Source organism: Leucopleurus acutus (assembly GCF_964270905.1).
Source record: "Leucopleurus acutus genome assembly, chromosome: 8".
NCBI classification, from domain to species: domain Eukaryota; kingdom Metazoa; phylum Chordata; class Mammalia; order Artiodactyla; family Delphinidae; genus Leucopleurus; species Leucopleurus acutus.
The window spans coordinates 40,398,305-40,424,937 of NC_139151.1; the positions used below are offsets into that span (position 1 = coordinate 40,398,305).

Sequence of the window (26,633 nt, forward strand, 5' to 3'; positions counted from 1 at the left end):
GGCAAATAATCCTTTTCTTTCCCAATAAAATAAAAAAATTACAGTTTTTCAAACAACAAAAGAAATTTTTGAGACAACTGGGGAAAACTGAACACAGACTGGATATTGGATTATATTGAGAAAAATATTATATTAGTATTGTGCTTTTTAAAAAGTCCTTAAACATCAGAGATACATACTAAAGTATTCATAGGTAAAATGATATCTAGGATTATTTTTAAATATTCCAGATATGTGTTACCTGTACAGTTAAAAATTAATACAAATGGTATTTTAACCTACACTGAATTCTAATAGTAAAGAAGAATTATTATAACCCAGCTCGAATACTCAAAGTAATTCACCTCAAAAAGAGTTGGAGGAGGAGGTGGCAGACTTGTAATTTTGGCAGATCTCTCTTTTTCCGCAAGCAGTGCTTCTTTTCGAGCTTTTATATGCCTTAAAAAACACAAGATGTCATAAATTAATCTTTCAGATAATATTACAGTACAACTCTTAGGGTTAAGAATATAAAAGCCATTACAATCTCAAGAAATCCTCCAGTCTGATCCCACAGGCTCAATATGCTGTTTAATAAAGAGTCTATACACAATGAACAGGTAAAAAGATGTTTACCAAGTGAAAGAGGTATATCTAAAGATATAAAGCTCCACAATGGGGAGTGACCCAACAAACACCTAATGTTCTTTAGTTGAGAATAATTTAGAGTAAAAAAACTAGAAATTATCGATAAAGATGGGCCACTGTATAAAATGACTACTGCTGACTAGTAACATGCTCTTTCATTTTTACAACATGCAAAAATCTCATCAATGACTTGCAGAGTCAACAACCTCTTTTAATGTTCATAATTGCACTGATTTTTTTCTTTTTATATCGGAGGCAGACAGATTTTGGTTGACTTGCATTCTAAACTAGTAATACATTTCTCCAGAAACTTAGTAATTGCCACTACAGTCAGACTAGAAGAGAAAGCTCATTTGTTAGTATGTTCATCTAAGCAACCACTCCCCCACTGCATTATTTTAAACCAAGTTTAACAAACACAATGGATATACTGATTTTTAAAAAGTATCCAATGTACCCTTTACTTCCAGCCACATCAGTTTCAGTGGAGAATATGGTAAAAATCACTATTACTTTACCAGGTTTTTTGTTTCATTAACATTTCTTTTTGATTTTTCTGTACTTTCAGGGCCTCTTTATGCCTCATTTCTGCTTTTTTTTTTCTTTCTGCTGCCCGGTGTGCCAGAGCATTTAAATCAGGCTCCTAAAAACAAATATTACTTAAAATGTCATGTTAAACAGGATTAAAATGTCAAATATATGATAATATGGGTGGTACCCAGTAAGGGCAAAAATCATGACGGTGTATTCAAATGAAACACTGCACTAAAGCACAAAATTAATGATGGCATAAATAAAGCTACAAAAATCTGGTGTCAGAACTTATGGCTATTACTAAAAAACACAAACTAAAACCAGGGACCAAGAATATTTTGATTGCCACATTCTTTAAAGAGTTCTCTTATTCCCTAAAAGTTTGGTAACAAAGACGTGCCTTCTTTGGAACCCAGCTTGTTTATTTTGTGTGACTACCTCTGGGACCACAATCTAGCATTTTCCAACCATAAAGCACAATAAACAACAAAATAAGGTCAGAGAGCAGTCTTAAATACTGAGTTAAGTTCTACTTTGCCTTTGTGAAAGTCATCAAAGAATTTTTACTGTCTGTGAATGAACTCAAGTGTATACACACTCCACTACCCGTTTTGGAGGTATGAGGAATAATGAATGATAATGAAAATGAAACCAGAAATCTGAATTCACTCCACTGAATCTGTCCAAAATCCTTGAAATGAATAATAACTTCTAATTCTGAAGGTTATTATTTTATTTACACAGACAGTTAAGGACTGGAAAAGAATAATGTGTTTTTTTTTTTAATTGAAGTATAGTTGATTTACAATGTTGTGTTAGTTTCAGGTATACAGTACAGTGATTCAGTTATATACATATATATATTCTTGTTCAGATTCTTTTCCTTTATAGGTTATTACAAAATACTGAGTATAGTTTCCTGTGCCATCCACTAGGTCATTGTTGGTTATCTATTTTATATATAGTACTGTGTATATATTAATCCCAACTTCCTAATTTTTCCCCCCCACCTTCCCTCTTTGGTAACCATAAATTTGTTAGAGAATAATGTTAACTTAAACATCACTGGAAACAGATTATTCCTGACATGACTCTTACTAGGAAATGAACCTAGCAGAATTCTTAAATTATATTAAATTTACAAAAAAGTTCAGGCTGCCCACAGCAAATTCGATACATGAAAACATTTTTGTAAGTGTCTAACAACTGTAATCTGCTTTTAACAAGTATCACTACCACAGGAAGGTAGTCAAATAAGTGCTCACTTACATTTTCTTTGGCTTGTTGATGCCCCTCTCCCATATTTCTTAAACTTGCCAAATACAGTTTTTCCAAGTTCTTTATTTTCTGAGTTTGTGATTCCTCCCATTCTGTCCTTAGTTCTTCTGCCAAACGAGTGAGTTGCTGATTTCTCCTCTGTTTTATATCTTCTCTTATTTGTAAAGCAATATCTCTTTCTTGTTCTCGAACCTGAAGGATGAGTATTTAACACATTTTATGAAAAGAGGCTTCCTTCAACTTTTTTGAAAAGCTATTTGGAAACAGGAACTTAAATGAATTCTCTTTAGGTATTAGCTACATCAATTCTCCTGAATATTCATATTATATTAGATAAGGCCTATTTAAAGCAGAAAATCCAAGTGATGGAGGAAAAATTAAAATCTCAAGACTACTTCTAAAGTTCCATGATTAGCAATTATGTTTCCTCCCCAGAGATCTAATCGGACTGCCATTATCATTCTAATACCATACAAGAGGCTAAATTGGTAAGCATGATTCAATAAAATTTATAGCCCAGACAAGTACAGAAAAGATCTAGATGAGAATTCCGTATCTGTAATACATCATCCCCAATTCTAGACAGAACGGCACCTAAAATGTTTCACAAAGACTTAACTACGTAACTCTAAAAAGACTCCTAGAGACGAAGAATAGACAACTTCTGAATAAATTTATTTCAGTAGCTAATTATCTTTGAAGAAGTAAATCTTCTTCAAAGTCATTCAAATATTCTTGCTCGAATCTTCATCAGTTACATATGATTTTTAAAATGAACTATTTTCAGCAGTGGGGTTGGGATGTTGGCCTATGTTTTTGTATTGATTCATAGGTTTTTTTGTTTGGTTTTTTTTTGTTTTTTGGGTTTTTTTTTTTTTTGCCTTTATGTCAGATGATGTATTCTGCAAATTTATTGGGGGAAGATCTTGGGAAATAAGTATTGCATATATACGTTTTATATATATATATACACACACATACACATATTCATATATATAAAGAAAAAAGAAAAGAAAAATATTGCTAAATATTTAATAATCTCAAAAAATGAACTATTTCCTAATAATTACTGAGTCAGTCCTTATCCTCAAACTCTTCTTCAATATATTTACTGTTTCATCATACTTTTCAAATGTTCCAAAACTAGTTAGTATGCAAGAACCAGGGCTCTTGTACAGCCAGAAAAGACTGTTAAATGCGACATTTTATTTAAAACACTCTAATGTAAAAAATACTGATAATTTGGGGAAGACAAAGAATTTGACACTACGTTCCAAATAAATCTTACCTGTAGCAATCTTAGTTTTCTTCTTCTTTCATAATCTTCCTTTAAAATGAAGGCTTCCTCATTAGGACTCAATCTCAGCTTGCCGGCGGCATTCACCACCTTTCTCTTCATTTTCATGTAGTACTTTAAATATGAAGGTTCTGATTTTTTAAAAATATATACCTATTAAAGTAGGGCAGCAAAGATTAGAATAATTTTTAAAATTCATATTAATATTTTTTACCATTTAAAGGGCTGTGTACTTGCAAATAAAATAGTTTGGGTAAACTAAGTCCAACTTATTTACAAATAGCAATTTGTTTGTTGGCTGCATCAGGTCTTAGTTGCAGCACATGGGATATTTCGTTGCAGTGTGAGGGCTCTTTGTTGTGCCGTGCGGGCTTATCTCTAGTTGTAGTGCACAGGCTCCAGAGAGTGAGGGCTCAGCAGGTGTCGTGCAAGGGCTCTGTAGTTGTGGCGCGCAGGCTCAGTAATTGCAGCACGTGGGCTTGTTGCACCGCAGCATGTGGGATCTTAGTTCCCCGACCAGGGATCGAACCTGGGCCTCCCTGCAATGGAAGTGCAGAGTCCTAACCACTGGACCACCAGGGAATTCCCTTTCCGAAGCTTAAGCACCACTTCTCCTTGAAGCTGCCCTCCAGTGATTCTTGTTCCACCCACCTACCACTCATTCCTGACTTGCCCACCTGTAATGAATATTACCTTCACATTCATATGGGGACTAACCTTATGCTATCTTGGTATCACCTTCCTCTCGTTTTTCATCAATTACAGCTTGCCCTTTCTAGTTAGAGTCCTAACAATTAAAGGACCGAGGCTCTAGTTTTTTTTTAGTTTTAGTATTCAAATTAAAATAATAACAATGAATAACAACTACCAGGCATTATTTCACACGCTATGGATAGATACTGCTTTCACTCAGGTGTAAAAACAGCAGCCAGAAGAAGTTGGGGTTATCTAATAGCAACTAATACTTTCTCAATGAATTCTCCACCAAAATGTAAGCTCAATGAGGGCAGGAATGATCTTATTCATGGTTTTATGTGCATAGCCTAAAAACAGTGCCTTGCATGTAAGCAGGTCCTTCAGTGTGTTGACTGAATGAATGACTCATTCAATGAGTTAATTCATGTAAAGTGCTACATACATATATGTGGTCACTGTTACAATCTGATGCCAAAAAAGGAGTAATCTTTTCCAGTGCATCCCACTCAGCTGATACTCACAAGGCTTTGGTAATGTACGCACAAAACTTTGGAAAAGTGCCAATTGTTCTCTTTATTTTAGACAAGAAGAAACAAAGGCCTCTTAAGTTAAAGGACTTGACCCAAGTGACAATATCTACTGGCAGACCCAAGGGAAGAATCCCATTTTCTTACTCCATATGGCTCCTAACTTTCTGAAATGCTAAAATATATAGAGTGAGGAAAATTCTGTTTAAGCCAGTATATTTTGCGAGTGGGGACTGAAAAACAGGTAAGAACTAAACAAAGAAGAAAAAATTGAACAAGATTAAACTGTCTTCACAATGCATCTTTATTCATTTGTCTGAAGGTCTCTGAAAAATCACTCATATCCAAACTATTAAAACTAATTTCTGATAAGTCCCACAGACATAGTACCAAAGGAGAAAAAAGCAAAAAAAGAGACATATTATAAAATTCCATTTACATGAAATTCAAAAACAAGGAAGACCAATCCATGATGAAAGAGGTTAAAATAGGGGTCAGTCATCTTTCTGAGACTACTGAGAAGGAGGGGGCACAAAGGAGCCTGCTGGAGTACTAGAAATATTCCATATTTTAATCCGTATGATGATTTTACACAAGTGTAACAGGTGTATACATATGTAAGGATTCCTCAAACAGTACACTTAGGTTTGTGTATTTAATTCTAAGTTAAACCTCAACGAAAAAGAAAAAAACTTAACTTTTCAGTGTTTTGAGTATCCATCCATTTCATTTCCTAGAGGATTACAGGAAAACATAATACACTTGTTATTTTTACCTCCTAACATGTGATAGAATAACTGTTTTCTTTTGTATATCATTTTCTTAATTTTTGAACTTATTTGGAAATAATCTGTCTTAGAATTCCCAGCTTCTCTAAATGTCAACCGTAGTACAATGACCAAAACCAGGAAATTAACACTAGCACAATACTTTTAACTAATCTACAGACAGTATTCAAATTTCGTCAATTATCCCACTAAGGTCCATTTTCTGGACCAGGACCCAAGCCAAGGGAAACATATGCTTTGACTGTTGTGTTACTCTGGGTCCTGCAAGATGCCAAGATAGGATTAAACCCACAAAGATTTTATTAGGGGAAATTCTGTGTGAGGGAAAATGGGGAGGGAGCTGGTAAAAGATGGGAGCATTTCAGACTTCCATGAAAGTCAGACACTGAGTGAAGGAGGAAGGGAAAGTTGGATAGATGCCTCTTAGACTGCCATGCAGTCTAAGGAAGGTTCAGCAAGACTTCTGGGGAGTCCTTAAGCCAGAATCCCTTTTGTCTTAGGAACGGGCCTGCCTTCACATCCACACCAGGCTCAGTCATTAACTAGGAGCAGTCCGTAGAAGGCATCCATGCAAACAGACTTCAGAACACCGGGGCTGAGGGTCTATGAATTACGTTCTAATGGCTGCCAAGGTTGTTTTGCCTCCTTCAACTCCTCTAATCTGAGACCTTCCTCAGTCTGTTTTTTTTTTTCCCCTCAAGATCGTGACATTTTTAAAAGATGCCAGTTATTTTGCAGACTGTCCCTCAATGTGGATGTGTTTAATCCCTTCTTGTGTTTGGACTAAGGTTATGCATTTTTGCCAAGACCACTGCAGAAGTCACTAGGCACCCTTCTCAGTGCATCACACCAGGAGGTAAGTGATGTTAACATGATGCAAATTTTGATCACTTGATTAAGGAGGTGTCTAACAGGTTTATCCACTGTAGATACTACTTTTCCTTTTTAAGTATTTGGTGGAGATAGTTGAGGCTATATAAATATCATGTTCCTCACCATACTTCTATCAACTGAGTTCAGTATCCATTGATGACTGCCTGAAACAATTACTAAGGCATTTGTCAAAAGGTATTCTCTATTTCCATTATTCCTTCTACACTTACCAACTGGAATCCTACTGTAAGAAAGAGTTTCCCCCATTCCCTCACTTTAGTATTTATTCATATCAATATGGATTTTCAAATTGTATGTATTCTAACTGACAAATAATAAAGGTGATGCTACTTATCTTGCAAGACTTTGTCCTGAGGATTAAATGGCAGCTGGCACATCGTAATCACATATACCAGACTTAGAAGATCTGGGTTCAAGGCCCAACACTACCACTTTAAAGAAGAAAGACCCTTAAGTCACTTTGGTCTCGTTTCCTTAAACTATATAAGGGGAATCACAATATCGTGTCCAACAGGTTGTTCTGATGATTATGTGACTTAGCGAATATAAACTGCCAAATATTTTCTAAATATTAAAGATTCAAAACTCCCCACTGTTGTAAAAGCTCGGGTTTGTGGCAGGACTTAATATCTAAGAAATTAAAGGTGAGAGACACCGAGAAAGAGTACGCTCTCCGCATGAAACAATTCCAGGCAGTGCTCTTAAACGGCTACCAGGATTGAGGCCACTCCGCAGGTGACCGGGGGGCAGGGTGGGCAGGACGCTGCCAGAAGCGTTCACAGTAGCGACCGCGAAGGCCCTCCCGGCCGCCCTGACTTGGAAGCTCAGGGACCCCGCGAGACCCGATCCCGGGAGGACGCGCAAAGCCACCCGCGCCAAAGGCCCCGGAGTGACCTGTCGCACGAAGCAGGCGGGTCTGGGTCGGGACGCGCGTGCCCGCTGCGCCGGCGCTCCTCCCGGCCGCCTGCCCGACCCCAGCCCGACCCCAGCCGGGGCCCGCGGCCCGCCGAGGCCGAAGAACCGCGGGCCGTGCTGCGTGCGCGGCACCCCCTTCATCCAAAGCACACTCCCGGTTCCCGGCCTCGGGGAGTCGTGCACGCCCACGGCCGCGGGGGAGCCGGCGCGGCCGTCACTCACCCGGGAAACGGGACCCCGGACTCAGGAACCGCGGCACAGACAGAGAAGGTCTCGGCGGCCGCCTCACACCAGCCTCCCAACAGCCGTTTGTGCGCCTGCGTGGCGGCCATCGCCGAGCTCCCGTCACTTCCGTCATTCAAACCGCCCGCCAATGGCGCGGCGGAACCGCGGGAACCCGCCTCGTCCCGCCTCCTCCGGGGGCCGCCGGGACGGCCGCGCCGGAAAGCCCGCTCCCTGCACACGCGCACGCGCAGGCTCTCCATCAGCCCGGTAATTTCTCACACCGGGGGCGGCTCACGGGTTTTACCTCACGTCTCACAACGTGCTCATTTTGCAGATCGCGAACAGAGGTCCGGAAAGGGGAACACGTTTACCCAGAGCCATGAGGGTGACGTTAGTCTTTAGTGCCATCATGAAGATTCCTTGGGATATGCATCCTTTTGTGTACTGGCTGTGCAATTCATGTGGTACTATTACGGTGCAGTTATTTATTTATTTTTTTAAATTTTATTGAACTATGGTTGATTTACAATGTGTTAATTTCTTCTGTACAGCAAAGTGACTCAGTTATTCACATATATTCTTTGTCGTATTGTTTTTCGTTATGCTTTGTCACAGGATATTGAATATAGTTCCCTGTGCTATACAGTAGGACCTGTTGTTTATCCATCCTATATATAAGTTTGTCTCTGCTAATCCCAGATTTCCATTCATTCCCTCCCCTACCCTGCCCCCCCCAACCACTAGTCTGTTCTCTATGTCTGTGAGTCTGTTTTTGTTTAGTAGATACGTTGATTTTGCAGTTATTTTCTGATAGCTTTCAACTCGTGCAACAGTGAACCGTATCATGATACTCTGTGCCTCCAGAGGTCTGCCACACCTAGAACATGTCAAGGATTTATCTGCTGTAAATAACGGAGAGTCAGAAAGGGGGATGAGCACGGGTTCATATTTATTGAGCACCTATTCTGTGCCAAGTACAGTGTGCTAGGTGCAGGGGAGACAAGGGTGAATGGATTATGACCCCATCCTAGATTTTGTAGTCTGGAGGGTGAAACATGCCAGGAATCAAAGAATTGGAAAATGGGGAGTGGGGGAGAGGGAAGTTGCTGATATGATCAGATCTGGCTTCATTGTGGAGAAGAAGTCAGAGGAAGTTAAGACTGAAGCCAAGGCAGGGAAGCCAGTTAGGATTCTGCTGCAGGAAGTGAAAGATGATCACAATAAGAATGGATAAGTGGATAGATTTAAGAGATAAATAGGAGGTCAGACATCGGGAGTTGATGGTTATCTGGTTATGGAAGGCAAAAAAGAGGGAGAAATCAATGGTGATGCCCAAGTTCCATATTTAGCAACTGAGTGGATGGGGATAACATTCTCCTAGAACACACAGGAAGACGATCAGGTTTGGGAAGGGAAAATGAGTTAAGTTTTGAACATTTTAAATTTGAGCCGTTTCTGGGATATCTTGAAAAAAGAATGAATTCCAGAAATAAGCAGTACTTGACAAACAATTGCTTGTGAGTTTAAAGGAAAAGGGAGAGTGAAATTAACTTCACGGTCATTGGCTTGAGGAGCACTATTATGGTGCCGCCAGTAACCAAGGGAGGAGTCAGAAGTGGGAGTCAGTTTAGTGGGCAAGGTGATGAGCTCAGCTCTGGACATGTTGGGCTTCATGTGCCTGTGGAATGACATGCAGCAAGAAGAGGAATACAATGGTAGACAGCCCACAGAACTGGGCTAGCGTATAGACTCAGGTTTCATTTCCATATGAGTTATAACCAAAGCTATAAAAGTGGATGAGATCATTTAGGGAGAATTTGCAGAATGAGAAGAGCACAATGAACTAAGGACCAAACTCTGAGGAACACCAAGACTTAAAGGAATTGGAGAAAGGAACTGTCAAGTACACAAAGAAGAAATAGTGTGGGGACTTCCGTTGTGGCACAGTGGATAAGACTCTGCTCTCCCAATGCAGGGGGCCCAGGTTCGATCCCTGGTCAGGGAACTAGATCCCACAAGCATGTTGCAACTAAGAGTTCGTATGCCACAACTAAGGACTCCATGTGCTGCAACTAAGGAGCCTCCCTGCCACAACTAAGACCCAGTGCAACCAAATAAATAAAATTTTTAAAATATCAAGAAAGAAGAGAAACCATTATGTTAAAAAAAAGAGGAAGAAGATGAAGAAGAAATAGTGTGATCCAACTTGGTTTTACAGACAAGGAAGCTGAGTTACAGAGAAATTCAGTGACCTGGCCAAGAGCACATATAAGGGAAGGGTACAACCAAGACTAGAGTTCATGTATTTATCCCAAATACTGGGGTTCTTCCTCCCTGCTTCCCTATCCGTTTCCTGTCACATTTATCTTAATGAATAGCTGTATTTATTCTAAACATACCTCTTCAACATCCTCAACACAGATTCATAGATACTCTCCCACACCCAACAAAAGGTGTGCCCATTATTTCATGTCTTGGGCTAGTTTTAGTGCCCACCATGTTTTCCAGGAGCACCCTGCACATTCCCCATCATGGCACTTATCAATTCTTATTGAAATGACCTGTTTATTAGGCACTCTGTTGATTAGACTCTGAATTCTTCAAGAACCAGGAGTGCATTTTGTTCAGTTGCCTGCCACATAGAGCTTCTCAAATGTTGGTTAAATGAATGAATAAATGAATGAATTATATGCATCACTTCCTCTATCTCCATCCTGGGCAGAAATCTTACAATTGAAGGTTTTGAATTACGACTTGTTATGGTTTTAATAGGAGGCACTGAGGAATCCAAGAAAGCCCAGTGGGCCTAGAGTCAGAGTGTTTGGTTTAGCATCATAACTCTGAGACTTTCCAGCTGTAGGACACTAAGCCAATGAGCCTTAGTTTCTAGTTTGATTCTCTACTGTTGCCAACCAAGCCAACCCAGAATGTCCAGAATGGCTCACTCATTATGACTAGCAGTTGATCCTGATTGTCATTTGAAAGCTTAGCTGCAACTGTTGACTGAAGTGCCTTCATGAGCCCCTTCCATGTGGATTGGACTTCTTACTAGCTGAGTTTCAAGAGGGTGTCCAAAGAATAAGTATTTCCAGGGCAAGAAAGTGAAAACTGCGAGTCCTTTTAAAGGCAAGGCTGAGAAATAGTTATAGTAAGTTCTGCCACAGTGTACTGATTAAATTTCATAAGGCCAGCCCAAATTCAAGTGAAGGGGAAACAAAAGCCATCTCTCAATGAAGTGACAAAAAAATCTGCGGCCATCTTTAATTCACCACTGTTTCCTTAGTAATACTTGACCAGCCCTCTTCACAGGCTGGTTGTGAGACTCAAAGGCATGAATCAAAGAGAGCACTTATAGGGTTTCCTTGGTGGCGCAGTGGTTGAGAGTCCGCCTGCCGATGCAGGGGACACGGGTTCGTGCCCCGGTCTGGGAAGATCCCACATGCCACGGAGCGGCTGGGCCTGTGAGCCACGGCGGCAGAGCCTGCACGTCTGGAGCCTGTGCTCCGCAACGGGAGAAGCCACAACAGTGAGAGGCCCGCGTACAGCAAAAAAGAAAAAAAAAAAAAGAGCACTTACAAACTCCAAAACCATGTTAGATACATTAGCAGCTATTTTATATATAGGAAACTTCCTCTCCTGTTCTCATACAGACCCAGCCCTCCAGGCCACAGGGGTAGGCATGTGACCCAGACTGGGCAAATCACAGTTCTCTATCTCCCTTGCCATTGAGATTGACCCAAGGATAGGAACATAATCTAAATTGGGTCAATCAGAGTCTTTCACAGGAATTTTCTTACTGGAGTCAGCAGGATGAATATTTAACTCTCTGAGCTCATGTTATGATATGAAGCTGGAGATTCCCCAGCAAGATTTCCCACCATGTGGTCACCCACAAGCTGGTCTGAAAGAATAAGTTTGACACTCAGCCAGGAACACAGAGAGAGAATCCTTACAGTTGTCAAGTGCCTGGATCCAGCCATCCCTGATGTGAGCTCTTTCTAAAGCTTACTAGTAGGAGCCATTAAGTTCTCCCTGACCTTTTACTTAAGCTGCTTTGAATGGGAGTTTCTCTTATTTTTGAAAATTGAAGGAGGCAAACGACATCTGGGCATCTTGGGAAATAGCACAGAATCAAAGTTAAGATATTGGACCTACAGTCCAACTGCCTGGGCTTAAATTTCTGGCTTAGCAACTCTGTGACCTTGAGTTAGTTCCTCAACCTCCTGAGAAGTCAGTTTTCTCATCTTTAAAAGGGATGTAGTAAAAGTACTCAAAAGGTTATGAGGTTTAAAACTAAGACAATGCTTAGCACAAAGCATGCCATAAATGTTATCTTTTGTGGCTTTTATTTTAATACATTCATCTCAGACTGCAGGAGGCAAAACCAAAACCAAACCAAACCAAACAAAAAAACCTTTGAAATGTGTTTATTAGTGTTTGGGGTTTAATTTTTTTCCTATATATATATATATATATATATATATATATATATATATATATTTATTTATTATACAGTCGCATTATCCAACTTAGGTTGTTTCCATATCTTTGCTGTTGTAAGTAATGTTGGAATGAACATGGGTGCAGATATCTTTTCACATTCCTGTTTTTGTTTCCTAGGTTATTACAAGATATTGAATATAGTCAGGGTTTAATTTTTAATTAGGTCCTTTTGTATTTTCTTGGCTTAGGGATAGGTATATAGGTTTAGCTTCTAGTGTTGTTACCCCACTAGGAATGAACATTAATAAGCAATGATCAAGAGGAAGAGTTTCCCCTAGGCAGTAACAACATTAGTGTGACTGGTCGCTATGCAGTGCTGCCCCTTAAAAAGCAATGGAAGCCGTTCAGGATTGGAGCAGTTTAAGATGTTTCTCTGATGGTAACAGTTTCACTGTTTTGTTTTGTTTTGTTTTTTTTCCAAATACAGTTTACTTCACTGAAACCTGGAGACAGGGAAAAGGTACGTGAAAGTCTGGGCCACCAAGCCTAGGATTGCACGTTGACAACAGCGACATACAGGGCCAGGGTGCTGAGGGCCAGCAGCTCTGTCACCACCGCTCGGTCCAGAAGTGCCGTCCAGCTGCCCAGGGAACACAGATGGATGAAGGTCTCCATGACGAAGGCCTTGTAGACGCTAAGGAACATCAGTAGGAGGACTGCTGGCCGGAAAGTGTTGTACAGGTCGTAGCGTGTTATCATCCACACCTGGGCAGATGCGACGATGTAATGGACCAGACTGATGTTGGAGTCAATGCTCATCTGGATGTATTTCCAGTCAAACTCAATGCCCCGAGCTCCAACCCAGAGAGGGATGCAGCGGGACATAATGAGCTCGACGGTGGCCCAACCCAGGGCAGCAACCATGATCTTGTATTCCCCCTTGCCGTCATTCCGGGACATGACAAGGTTTAGGCCTATCAGGTCTGCCACATCCACGCTGGCCTTCATGAACTCCCCAATGAAGTCATAGATGCCGCCTTCCCAGGTGGGAAAGAAAGTGGCCAGGAACAGCATCTTGCACAGCTGCACGAAGAGGTAGGTGACCCCGGCCTGGACGCACTTCCAGAAGGCGTTGTACTCGGACAGGCCGCTGCACTTGTAGGTGATGAAGTAGGGGAAGTAGGCCACGGCAAAGCAGTTACCGAAGTGGAACAGCGTCATGGCGCCGGCCGCCCGGCTCGCCGGAGCGCGCCTCTCTGCCTCGGCGTCTTGGCGCCCGAGCCCGGGCCTGGCGCCCACCGGCCAGTTCCACTGTTTTCTGAGTTCCTTTCATCTTTATCCACATTCAATATGGGAGATTGGCATTAAAGTTGGGATAGGGGGGCCCTCAATAATTCTCATGTATAAAGTCCAGAAGAAAGGGAATCACTGCAAGAAGAGAAGTAATCAAACTTCCATCTGACCATCTGCCAACTAGCCTTTCTCTCTCTGGCATAAACACCACAAGAGCTTAACAAGTGATAGTATCTCAGAATAATTTACAGCCAGTAACAGAAGTGAGCTTAAGAGTGCTCAGCAGGAGATGAAAGATGGGCTGGGAAAGGCTTTTAAAATCTATAAATATTTTTAAAAAATGTGTGTGGGTAGATCCGGAGGTGGGAGGAATTGGGCCATTTATTTAAGGAGAGTGAGAATTGAGAGGAAAGAATAGGGAAATTAATTTTGTTTCATCTTTTAAATCTTTTTCAGCTAATATGATTTTTATTAATATTACTAATATTTATTAAGCCATGAGGGTGTAAACCATGAGTTACATACTTAAAAAAAAAGACAGGGAAGTCTGAATGAAAAGCGGGAAAAAAGGAAATTGTTTACAATCCAGACATGTACACAGCAGTTGAGGAGGATTAGGTGGGCTGGGGAAGAGCTTTGCAGCTGGAGTCAGAAGATGTAGGTTTGGACATCTGCTTGACCAACAGTTAACCTCTCTGAGGCTCCATCTTTATCTATAAAATGGGGATGAAAATACACAACATTTATTGGGCACTCCATGTGCCAGGGACGCTAATACCTTTCCTATCTTATAGAACAGTTGTAAAGACTACATTTTAAAAAGTTAAGTTATAAAAACCAACTAGGAAAGGTTGTAAATATCCTACATAAAAACATATACATAACTATAAAAGATCATACTACAATTTGACCACCTGTGCAGACTCCGGGCAGGCAACGTCCACTTTGCAGTTTGTTACTGCCATTTGACCTGCTTTAACTGATCCAGCCTTTATACAACAAGAATCAGCATTATTTGGTCATAGTGCTCTTCATCCAAAATTATTTCCATTTCCCTATGAATATAACAATAATCTACACCCTTGCCACACAAAGTGTGATCCAAGGACCAGAAGCATTGGCATCACCTGGGAGCTTGTCAGAAATGCAGACTCTCAGGCTCCATCCCAGGTATGCTGAGGCAGAATCTGCATTTTTACTAGATTTGCAGGCAGTTTATACACACATTAAAGTTTGAGAAACACTGCTTGACACAAAGCCCCATGTGAGGCAAATTTAGTACAGAGTAATTTATTGCCAAATAGGAATAGAAAAGGGGAAATAAATGAATCATAATATGAATAAGTAACAGAGGCAGACCAGGACACTATCTAAAATGGGGGAAGAGAGCCAAAGAAGAAAACAGGAACAAAAATGATTACAAAAACAACCCAAAAGCAATTAAGAATATGGCAATACATAGATATCTATCAATAATTACTTTAAATGTAAATTGACCAAATGCTACAATCAAAAGATGTAGACTGGCTGAATGGATACAAAACCAGACCCAAATATATGCTGCCTACAAGAGACTCACTTCAGATCTAAAGACACACACAGGCTAAAAGTGAGGGAATGGGAAAAATATACTACCCCCTAGATCAGGGGTTCCCAACCCCTGGGCCATGGACTGGTACTGGTCCATGGCCTGTTAGGAACTGGGCTGCACAGCAGGAGGTGAGTGGTGGGCGAGTGAGGGAAGTTATATCTGCCACTCCCCATTGCTCACATTACCACCTAAACCAGACCCCACCCCGTCCGTGGAAATATTGTCTTCCACGAAACTGGTCCCTGGTGCCAAAAAGGTTGGGGACAACTGCCCTACATTTTACTAATACAGACCATGGCCACTTTGTGGTATAGGTTTATGGTGTGGTTGAAAGAGTATACTGGATTTGGAGTTCTTATTCCAGCTCTGCCACTTACGAATTTAGAATATCAGTCACTCTGAGACTCAATTGCCTTACCTATAAAATGGGGATTATAATATCTATAATTTACATGAAGCATTGAGCACAGAACTGAGAAACCATTGTTCCTTTCATCTCCCTTGATGGAGCATGTCCAGGAGGGTAATAATAGGATGGGTTGGTGTTATGTTTATGATGGATTAGCTCTCACCCAGAAACTTGGGAATGTATCTACATAGTGGGCATCTTAATAAGATGGTAATTGGGAATTCCCTGGTAGTCCAATGGTTAGGACTTGGTGCTTTCACTGCTGTGGCCTGAGTTCAATCACTGGTCAGGGAACTAAGATCCCGCAAGTTGCATGGCGTGCTTCCCCCCAAAGATGGTAATTATCCACTTATAAGCATTTTGGCTATGTTGTATTCATTCATTCATTGACTATTCATTGAGCAACTACTAAGTGCCAACCAAGTACTTTGACTGAGGATACAGTGATGAACCAGATATTGAGGATATAACAAATGCACAGGACAGATATGATCCTACCCTTGAAAAGGCAGTGCAGACATGTGAACAGCCTCTCACAATACCTCATATTAAGTGCAACAGCCTGCACGTTCCTTGCTCGCTTTTATTCCCAGCTAGTGCCCTGTTTGAGTCTAAAGTGTGGTTGCCACGTAAGTGGTGAGCTAGTGAGGTGGCCACCAGAAGTCTGTGGGCTTCCTGAGGGCTTAAATTAGCAGAAAGAAGGAAGAAATGACTATTGAGGAGACGATTGATGTGTCTGCTACCCCAGAGATCCAACACATATGGTAAACCCGTTACACTTTCCAGAAAGGAGGAACCCCAGCTATAAATCCTTGGCACCAGGAAGAAGACAGGTGGGGATCTAAGATATTCTAGCAATTTTAAAGGGAACAGAGTATTGATAATATAATGCATATGGTGTCACTGTGTGTTGATGGAGTAAAATATTTATTTAAATGCTTGTAATGTGTTGAAACAGGCATATTGAGGAGAATTCTGCACTTCTATAATACAGCCAAGCACAGCTGAGAGAATTAATTTATGCTTGTTGCAATCTCTGTATGGTTAGACTTGTATTTTTCCTCAGCATTCCAGAAAGTGATGACATGGGACAATCTTTCAGCCAGACAGACCTTTATAAGCATTCCTGCCCTGCCTAAAACTTACAGTGGTTCTCTTTACATAATACATCAACCTTAATGTCTCTCTCTTTTTTTAATTTAATTTTATTTATTTTTTTTATACAGCAGGTTCTTATTTGTTATCCATTTTATACATATTAGTGTATATATGTCAATCCCAATCTCCCAATTTATCCCACCACCACCCTGGCTCCCCCGCTGCTTTCCCCCCTTGGTGTCCATACGTTTGTTCTCTACATCTGTGTCTCAATTTCTGACCTGCAAACCGGTTCATCTGTACCATTTTTCTAGGTTCCACATATATGCTTTAATATACGATATTTGTTTTTCTCTTTCTGACTTACTTCACTCTGTATGACAGTCTCTACATCCATCCACGTCTCTACAAATGACCCAATTTCGTTCCTTTTTATGGCTGAGTAATATTCCATTGTATATATGTACCACATCTTCTTTATCCATTCGTCTGTCAATGGGCATTTAGGTTGCTTCCATGTCCTGGCTCTTGTAAATAGTGCTGTAATGAACAGTGGGGTGCATGTATCTTTTTGAATTATGGTTTTCTCAGGGTATATATGCAGTAGTGGGATTGCTGGGTCATATGGTAATTCTATTTTTAGTTTTTTAAGGAACCTCCATACTGTTCTCCATAGTGGCTGTATCAATTTACATTCCCACCAACAGTGCAACAGGGTTCCCCTTTCTCCACACCCTCTCCAGCATTTGTTGTTTGTAGATTTTCTGATGATGTCCATTCTAACTGGTGTGAGGTGATACCTTATTGTAGTTTTGATTTTCATTTTTCTAATAATTAGTGATGTTGAGCAGCTTTTCATGAGCTTCTTGGTCATCTGAATGTCTTCTTTGGAGAAATGTCTATTTAGGCCTTATGCCCATTTTTGGATTGGGTTGTTTGTTTTTTTTAAATTGAGCTGCATGTGCTGTTTATATATTTTGGAGATTAATCCTTTGTCCGTTGATTCACTTGCAAATATTATCTCCCATTCTGAGGGTTATTTTTTCTTCTTCTTTGTAGTTTCCTTTGCTGTGCAAAAGCTTTTCCGTTTCATTAGGGCCCATTTCTTTATTTTTCTTTTTATTTCCATTATTCTAGGAGGTGTATCAGAAAAGATCTTGCTGTGATTTATGTCAAAGAGTGTTCTTCCTATGTTTTCCTCTAAGAGTTTTATAGTGTCCAGTCTTACATTTAGGTCTCTCATCCATTTTCAGCTTATTTTTGCATATGGTGTTAGGGAGTGTTCTAATTTCATTCTTTTACATGTAGCTGTCCAATTTTCCCAGCACGATTTACTGAAGAGACTGTCTTTTCTCCATTGTATATCCTTGCCTCCTTTGTCATAGATTAGTTGACCATAGGGGCATGTGTCTGTCTCTGGGCTATTTATCCTATTCCATTGACCTATATTTCTGTTTTTCTGCCAGTACCATACTCTCTTGGTTACTGTAGCTTTGTAGTATAGTCTGAAGTCATCGAGTCTGATTCCTCCAGCTCTGTTTTTTTCCCTCAAGACTGCTTTGGCTATTCGGGGTCTTTTGTGTCTCCATACAAATTTTAAGATTTTTTGTTCTAGTTCTGTAAAAAATGTCATTGGTAATATGATAGGGATTGCATTGAATCTGTAGATTGCTTTGGGTAGTACCATCATTTTCACAATACTGATTCTTCCAATCCAAGAACATGGTATGTCTCTCCATCTGTTTATATCATCTCTAATTTCTTTCATCAGTGTCTTATAGTTTTCTGCATACAGGTCTTTTGTCTTCTTAGGTAGGTTTATTCCTAGGTATTTTATTCTTTTGTTGCAATGGTAAATGGGAGTGTTTCCTTAATTTCTCTTTCAGATTTTTCATCATTAGTGTATATGAATGCAGAGATCTCTGTGCATTATTTTGTATCCTGCAACTTTACCAAATCCATTGATTAACTCTAGTAGTTTTCTGGTAGCATCTTTAGGATTCTCTATGTATAGTATCATGTCATCTGCAAACAGTGACAGTTTTACTTCTTCTTTTCCCATCTGTATTCCTTTTATTTCTTTTTCTTCTCTGATTGCCATGGATAGGACTTCCAAAGCTATGTTGAGTAACAGTGGTGAGAGTGGACATCCGTGTCTTGTTCCTGATCTTAGAGGAAATGCTTTCAGTTTTTCACCATTGAGAGTGATGTTTGCCATGCGTTTGTCATATATGGCCTTCGTTATGTTTAGGTAGGTTCCCTCTATGCCCACTTTCTGGAGAGTCTTTATCATAGATGGGTGTTGAATTTTGTCAAAAGCTTTTTCTGCATCTATTGAGATGATCATATGGTTTTTATTCTTCAATTTGTTAATATGGTGTATCACATTGATTGATGTATATTGAAGAATCCTTGCATCCCAGGGATAAATCTCTCTTGATCATGGTGTATGATCCCTTTAATGTGTTGTTGGATTTTGTTTGCTAGTATTTTGTTGAGGGTTTTTGCATCTATATTCATGAGTGATATTGGTCTGTAATTTTCTTTTCTTGTAGTATCTTTGTCTGGTTTTGGTATCAGGGTGATGGTGGCCTCATAGAATGAGTTTGGGAGTATCCCTTCCTCTGAAAGTTTTTGGAAGAGTTTGAGAAGGATGGGTGTTAGCTCTTCTCTAAATGTTTGATAGAATTCACCTGTGAAGCCATCTGGTCCTGGACTTTTGTTTGTTGGAAGATTTTTAATCACAGTTTCAATTTCATTACTTGTGATTGGTCTGTTCATATTTTCTGTTTCTTCCTGGTTCAGTCTTGGAAGGTTATATTTTTCTAAGAATTTGTCCATTTCTTCCTTGTTGTCCATTTTATTGGCATAGAGTTGCTTGTAGTCGTCTCTTAGTATGCTTTGTATTTCTGTGGTGTCTTTTTTAACTTGTCCTTTTTCATTTCTAATTTTATTGATTTGAGTCCTCTCCCTCTTTTTCTTGATGAGTCTGGCTAATAGTTTATCAATTTTGTTTATCCTCTCCAAGAACCAGGTTTTAGTTTTATTGATCTTTGCTATTGTTTTCTTTGTTTCTATTTCATTTATTTCTGCTCTGATCTTTATGATTTCTTTCTTTCTACTAACTTTGGGTTTTGTTTGTTCTTCATTCTCTAGTTCCTTTAGGTGTGAGGTTAGATTGTTTATTTGAGATTTTTCTTGTTTCTTGAGGTAGGCTTGTATTGCTATAAACTTCCCTCTTAGAACTGCTTTTGCTGCATCCCCACATTTTGGATCATCATGTTTTCATTGTTGTCTGTTTCTAGGTATTTTTTGATTTCCTCTTTGATTTCTTCAGTGATCTCTTGCTTATTTAGTAACGCAGTGTTTAGCTCCATGTGTTTGTGTTTTTTATGTTTTTTTTCCCCTGTAATTGATTTCTAGTCTCATAGCATTGTGGTCAGAAAAGATGCTTGATATGATTTCAATTTTCTTAAATTACTGTGGCTTGATTTGTGACCCAAGGTATCATCTATCCTGGAGAATGTTCCATGCGCACTTGAGAAGTAAGTGTAATCTGCTGTTTTTGGATGGAATGTCCTATAAATATCAATTAAATCTGTCTGGTCTATTGTGTCATTTAAAGCTTGTGTTTCCTTATTAATTTTCTGTTTGGATGATTTGTCCATCGGTGTAACTGAGGTGTTAAAGTCCCCCACTATTATTGTGTTACTGTCTATTTCCTCTTTTATAGCTGTTAGCAGTTGCCTTATGTATTGAGGTGCTCCTATGTTGGATGCATATATATTTATAATTGCTATATCTTCTTCTTGGATTGATCCCTTGATCATTATGTAGTGTCCTTCCTTGTCTCTTGTAACATTCTTTATTTTAAAGTCTATTTTATGTGATATGAGTATTGCTACTCCAGCTTTCTTTTGATTTCCATTTGCATGGAATATCTTTTTCCATCCCCTCACTTTCAGTCTGCACGTGTACCTAACTCTGAAATGGGTCTCTTGTAGACAGCATATATATGGTCTTGTTTTTGTATCCATTCAGCGAGCCTGTATCTTTTGGTTGTAGCATTTGATCCATTCATGTTTAAGGTAATTATCGATATGTATATTCCTATTACCATTTTCTTAATTATTTTGTGTTTGTTTTTGTAGGTCCTTTTCTTCTCTTGTGTTTCCCACTTAGAGGAGTTTCTTTAGCATTTATTGTAGAGCTGGTTTGATGGTGCTGAATTCTCTTAGCTTTTGCTTGTCTGTAAAGCTTTTGATTTCTCCATCAAATCTGATTAAGATCCTTGCGGGTAGAGTAATCTTGGTTGTAGGTCCTTCCCTTTCATCACTTTAAATATATCATGCCACTGCCTTCTGGCTTGCAGAGTGTCTTCTGAGAAATCAGCTGTTAACCTTATGGGAGTTCCCTTGTATATTATTTTTCACTTGTTGCTTTCAATAATTTTTATTTGTCTTTAATTTTTGTCAGTTTGATTACTATGTGTCTCGGCATGTTTTTCCTTGTGTTTATCCTGCCTGGGACTCTCTGTGCTTCCTGGACTTGGGTGGCTATTTCCTGTCCCATGTTAGGGAAGTTTTTAACTATAATCTCTTCAAATATTTTCTCTGGTCCTTTCTCTCTCTCTTTCCGCTCTGGGACCCCTATCATGTGAATGTTGTTGCATTTAATGTTGTCCCAGAGGTCTCTTAGGCTGTCTTCATTTCCTTTCATTCTTTTATCTTTATTCTGTGCCACAGCAGTGAATTGCACCATTCTGTCTTCCAGGTCACTTATCCATTCTTCAACTTCAATTATTCTGCTATTGATTCCTTCTAGTGTATTTTTCATTTCAGTTATTGTATTGTTCATCTCTGTTTGTTTGTCCTTTAATTCTGCTAGGTCTTTGTTAAATGTTTCTTGCATCTTCTTGATCTTTGCCTCCATTCTTTTTCCGAGGTCCTGGATCATCTTCACTATCATTATTCTGAATTCTTTTTCTGGAAGGTTGCCTATCTCCAGTTCATTTAGTTGTTTTTCTGGGGTTTTATCTTGTTCCTTCATCTGGTACATAGCCCTGCCTTTTCATCTTGTTTATCTTTCAGTGAATGTGGTTTTTGTTCCACAGGCTGCAGGATTGTAGTTCTTCTTGCTTCTGCTGTCTGCCCTCTGGTGGATGAAGCTATCTAAGAGGCTTGTGCAAGTTTCCTGATGGGAGGGACTGGTGGTGGGTGGAACTGAGTGTTGCTCTGGTGGGCAGAGCTCAGTAAAGCTTTAATCAGCTTGGTTGCTGATGGGTAGGTCTGGGTTCCCTCCCTGTTCATTGTTTGGCCTGAGGCAACCCAACACTGGAGCCTACCTGGGCTCTTTGGTAGGGCTAATGGCGGACTCTGGGAGGGCTCATGTCAAGGAGCACTTCGCAGAACTTCTGCTACCAGTGTCCTTGACCTCACGGTGAGACACAGCCACCACCTGCCTCTGTAGGAGACCCTCCAACACTAGCAGGTAAGTCTGGTTCAGTCTCCTATGGGGTCACTGCTCCTTCCTCTGGGTCCCGATGTGCACACTACTTTGTGTGTGCCCTCCAAGAGTGGACTCTCTGTTTTCCCCTGTCCTGTCGAAGTCCTGTGATCAAATCCCCCTAGCCTTCAAAGTCTGATTCTCTAGGCATTCCTCCTCCCATTGCTGGACCCCCTGGTTGGGAAGCCTGACATGGGGCTCAGAACCTTCACTCCAGTGGGTGGACTTCTGTGGTATAAGTGTTTTCCAGTTTGTGAGTCACCCACCCAGCAGTTATGGGATTTGATTTTATTGTGATTGTGCCCCTCCTACCGTCTCATTGTGGCTTCTCCTTTATCTTTGGATGTGGAGTATCTTTTTTGCTGAGTTCCAATGTCTTCCTGTAGATGATTGTTCAGCAGTTAGTTGTTATTCCGGTGCTCTCACAAGAGAGAGTGATAGCACGTCCTTCTACTCCACCATCTTGAACCAATCTCCCCCTAGTGTCTCTTAATAGCTTTCCAGAACCTCCAAAATATGGCACTAAAAAGAGCAGAGCTCAGGGTTTGAGTTTGTCACTAATAACTTTGAGCATTAGTTCCTTTATTTGTAAAAAAGGAATAATAATATCCACCATGCCAAACTCACAGGAATGTGTTAGAGTCGACCAAACTGATGCATCTGACAGCACTTTGCAAAACACCAACACAATGTTAGTAAGCAAATGTGATTATTATTATGATGGTGCTCTTATCCATCCAAACTTATTTCATGACACCCTTCACACTGCTCTTCAGCTGGACAACGATGTGCTGTGACCACTCCCGTCTCTGATTTGGGGCTCATACCAGTCCCCAGCACAGTGGGGAAGAGAGCCCACCCTGAGGCCAGACTGGCTGCATCTGGATGATAACAGTACTTGCCCTCAAGGCTGTAGTGAGGGTTAAATGGGTTCCTGGGAGTAAAGCCCCTAGAACGTGCTTGGCATGTCACATCACTCCTGGCACTGTTGTAGCAAGTGCTTTTCATACCATACCATGTCTTCCAGTTCTAGTTCATGTCTTGCCTCATCCATGAAGTCTTCTCCCTTGGTTTTCTCTTGCCTATAAAATGTTATACGTAGAGCTATGTCACATGGGTTAACTATTTGTTTATTATTTCATGAGATGATTGTCCTGCCTCGTTAGATGCATTAATTCAACATTTAATGAACACCTGTAATGACCAGGTTCCTTATTAGACCATGAGAATAAGGAGATACAAGACGCAGAGCCCTCTCTGTAGGGATGATGATCACTTCCCCATCTGTGGTCAGATGACCAAGCAGACAATTCAGGTATAGACTGAATGTTTGTCTCCCCCCCAAATTCATATATTAAGTCCTAACATCTACTGTGGTGGTGTTTGGAGGTGGAGCCTTTGGGAGGTGATTAGGTCATGAGGGTGGGTTCCACATTTGGGCTCCTGTTGACTCTTCTCCTTTAGAAAAATCCCCTGTCTTATTTCTGTTGAGTTAAATCTCATCTCCAATAGCCCTTCTCAGGTTTCAAGTTTCTGTGCTCTTTTTTCCCCCTTTTCTTTCCCTCCCCTTCCATCTTTGCTCCTAAGACTTCACTATTAGAACTCCACAACTGAAATTTCCCTCAAACCTTCCAGTAGGGATCTACTCATCCTGTGCTCTCTCTCCCCACAGCTTTTACTACAGAGCCTAATGACTTTATAATCCATTCCCTGATGTCCTAAAGCCCGGCTCAGATGAGGGGTGTCTGTTTTAAGTACGTGCCCCTCTTTCACCTTCAACACCAGTCCCAATATACCGTGTTTAGAGAGACTTAAAATAACAAAACTGTTACATGATCTATGGCTTAGCAAGCATTTCACTGAGAGCAGAATTATCACCATCATGCCTGTGCTACAGATGGGAAAGCTCATGCTCAGAGAGACTAAATAGTGTGCCTGGTATCACATATCTTGTCTTCTGCTCTTTACATTTGGAACAGCCAGGGGACCCCTTTATGGCTCACTTTTTGGCTGACTTCCCATGGAATTTCCTGACCTCATCCCACTGAGTCTCATTCCTCAGGCTGGCTACATTAAAGCTAAAGGATTCTCAGGCAGACCACTCCTCCTAGGCATAGGCATAGGCACAGGTGTGTGTTTTCAGAAGGACCGTCAAAACCTTAATACAAGGAAGTGAGCAATGGGCTAGTTTTAGGCACTTTCCTCTCTTTACATGGTGGTGGCAGAACCAGTAGTGGGAGGTGAGGCGAGCACCTCAGATGCTGTCCTTTATGCCTTTATGGGCATTTTCTATTTCAACTCCAGTTGGGGGAAAAGTGGTAGAAATTATTATGTTTACCACTAGAGGGCAGATTAGTCAAATTTTAGAATGTCTGCTGGCCATTGAGAAGCCGTGGGAATGTGTTTTGTTTCACATCCCCTCCACCCTCTGCCCCGCCCCACCATTAGACAAGAGAAGAGAGACAAGGGTCACCAGAAATAGGAAAAAGCAAAGGCAGTGCCACTGCTGTTGATAAGAGCGGGTCCTCCTCATCTTCTCTACGTGTGTACAACATGCTAGACCTGCCCTAGGGAAGCAAACAGGGAGTACATCCGGGTAATAACAGCTTAGTATTTAGGGCCTGTTATATGCGAGGCACCTTACTAGGCATTTTACCTACAATATCTTCTCTGATCCTCACAACAGCCTTCTGAGGCAAATTTTTAAAATCATTACTTTTCAGGTGAAGAGACACGCTTGTTAAAGTTAAATATATTGCTCAAAAGCAAGTGACTCAATTATACTCCAATAAAGATGTTAAAAAAAAAAAAAAAAGCAAGTGACTAAGTGGCGGATGTGGGGTTTGAGTTGATGTTTATGAAGGAGGGGGTTGATAGGAAAGGGGGAGTCTTGAAAGGGCCTGAAATTAAGTCGTAAATTACAATTCAAAGCCTCCAAGAGGGCTTCTGGGCTGGACACTGTCTTATGGTAGCCGCTCTAAGTGGAGAAAATACCTTTAAGCAAATTTTGTATATTCACTGTAAAAAACCCCCAAAATCAACACAGAATATCTAAAGAGGAAAGTAAAAACTATCTTCAAATCTTATCATCTAGGTAAAGCGTGTTTAGCCATTTTTAGTCAGGCTCCTACGATACTGTTTTTATTTTGCTTTGTTTTTTTATGAATGGTTTGTTTTTTGTGGATCCATGTCACTACATGGATACATTACCATGTAGGTAAATACAGAATCTTCACTATCACTTTTAATGATTGTGTTTTAATCTATTGTACTTAGATCCCTAAAATCCCTTATCCAGTTTCTGTTGATAAACTTTTCATTAATTTCTGGTTTCTTTTTTTGCCATTAAAACAATTGTGTAACAAATTCTTTGTATCTGCTTCTATCCAAATCATCCTCCTCTTTTGTTAACTAGATCCCATCTCATCTCCCTAAATTCCTTTGCTATTTTTTCCTTTCTGCTATACCATTTCTTTAGCAAACAGATATCAGATAATAGCTCCCATCTTAAAAAAAAAAATCTTCCCTGATGTCACTCCACCTCCAGCTGTAGCCCATTTTCTTTGTTTCTCCAGACACCTAAAATTCTTGAAAAGTTGCTTAGACTTGCCAGTCTCACTTTCTCCACTTCTGCTTTCTCTCCAATCAGATTTTCACCCATGGTCCTCCACAGACAGTTCTTGTCAAGGTCACTGTGACAGTCATGATGTCAAACTCAATGGTCATCCTCCATCTTCATCTTTCTTGCAGCCTTTGACGTATTGGCCATTCCTTTCTTTTTTTGGAATTCTTCACTTGCCTTCCAGGAAACCACTTTCTTGGGTTTTCTCCTGTTTCATTGGCCACAGTCCGCTTTGCCTGTTTCTCCTTGTCTTCCTGACCTCCAAATTTTGGAGCATCCCAGGATTCAGATCTCAAACCTCTTCTCTTCTCTATCTACACTCATCTGGTCTCAGGACTAAGAACTATCTATATGCCAGACTTCTCCCTGAACTCCAGATTCATATCCAAGTGCCTTCCTGACAGCTCTACTTTGATGTCTAACAGACACCTCAAACGTGGCAAGTTGAAAGCCGCGATCTGTCTGACCTCACCTCACCCTCTTCCTACAGACTTCCTCACTTCAATAAATATCATACTTCTTAGCCCCAAGTCTCAGTCATCCTTGGCTTCTTTATTTCTCTTACAACTCACATCTGCTCTGTCAGGAAATCCTGTTGGCTCTACCTTCAAAACATGTCTAGAACTCAGCCACTTTCAACCACATCACTGTCCCCCTTCCCCATCAGATCTCATGTAGATGACTGTAATCTCACCCTAAGTGGTCTTCCTGCTCACGCTGTTGCCCACTTCCAGCCTACTCTCCACCCAGCAGTCAGAGAGTCTTTACCAACTCAAGTCATCGATCATCACTGCTCTGCTCAAAGCCCTCCAATTCTGCCTGTTTCACTGATGGTCAAACCCAGTGGCTTTATCATAGATTGACAAGGCCCTGTGAGGTCTCAGAGCACCA

General features: G+C 40.5%; 2 protein-coding genes across 9 annotated transcripts in view; both read right to left on the reverse strand.

The window, feature by feature from the left end:
• Positions 1-7,884, reverse strand: part of CEP295 (centrosomal protein 295) — a 48,557-nt gene extending 40,673 nt beyond the window's left edge. For 6 of the 8 annotated variants that reach the window (XM_082843977.1, XM_082843978.1, XM_082843976.1 and 3 more), the window contains exons 1-5: positions 7,779-7,884; positions 3,728-3,867; positions 2,431-2,631; positions 1,146-1,270; positions 345-438 (exon numbers count right to left, since the gene is read on the reverse strand). In XM_082843977.1, coding sequence (XP_082700103.1) covers positions 345-438; positions 1,146-1,270; positions 2,431-2,631; positions 3,728-3,844 — 537 coding nt within the window. In that variant the 5' untranslated portion in view covers positions 3,845-3,867; positions 7,779-7,884. Of the gene's footprint in view, positions 1-344; positions 439-1,145; positions 1,271-2,430; positions 2,632-3,727; positions 3,868-3,950; positions 4,691-5,657; positions 5,693-7,778 lie in introns of those variants that run through there. The other 2 variants (XM_082843975.1, XM_082843974.1) reach the window with 2 other exon arrangements.
• Positions 7,885-12,737: 4,853 nt separating this feature from the next.
• Positions 12,738-13,501, reverse strand: LOC309964636 (BOS complex subunit TMEM147-like). The gene has a single exon (XM_082843741.1). The coding sequence runs from the start codon at positions 13,443-13,445 to the stop codon at positions 12,771-12,773; it is 675 nt and encodes a 224-aa protein (XP_082699867.1). The 5' UTR covers positions 13,446-13,501; the 3' UTR covers positions 12,738-12,770.
• Positions 13,502-26,633: the final 13,132 nt, after the last annotated feature.

What these genes read in the sequence shown, in the direction of transcription:
- LOC309964636 (XM_082843741.1), bottom strand. Translation starts at nt 13,445, where the DNA reads ATGACGCTGTTCCACTTCGGTAACTGCTTTGCCGTGGCCTACTTCCCC.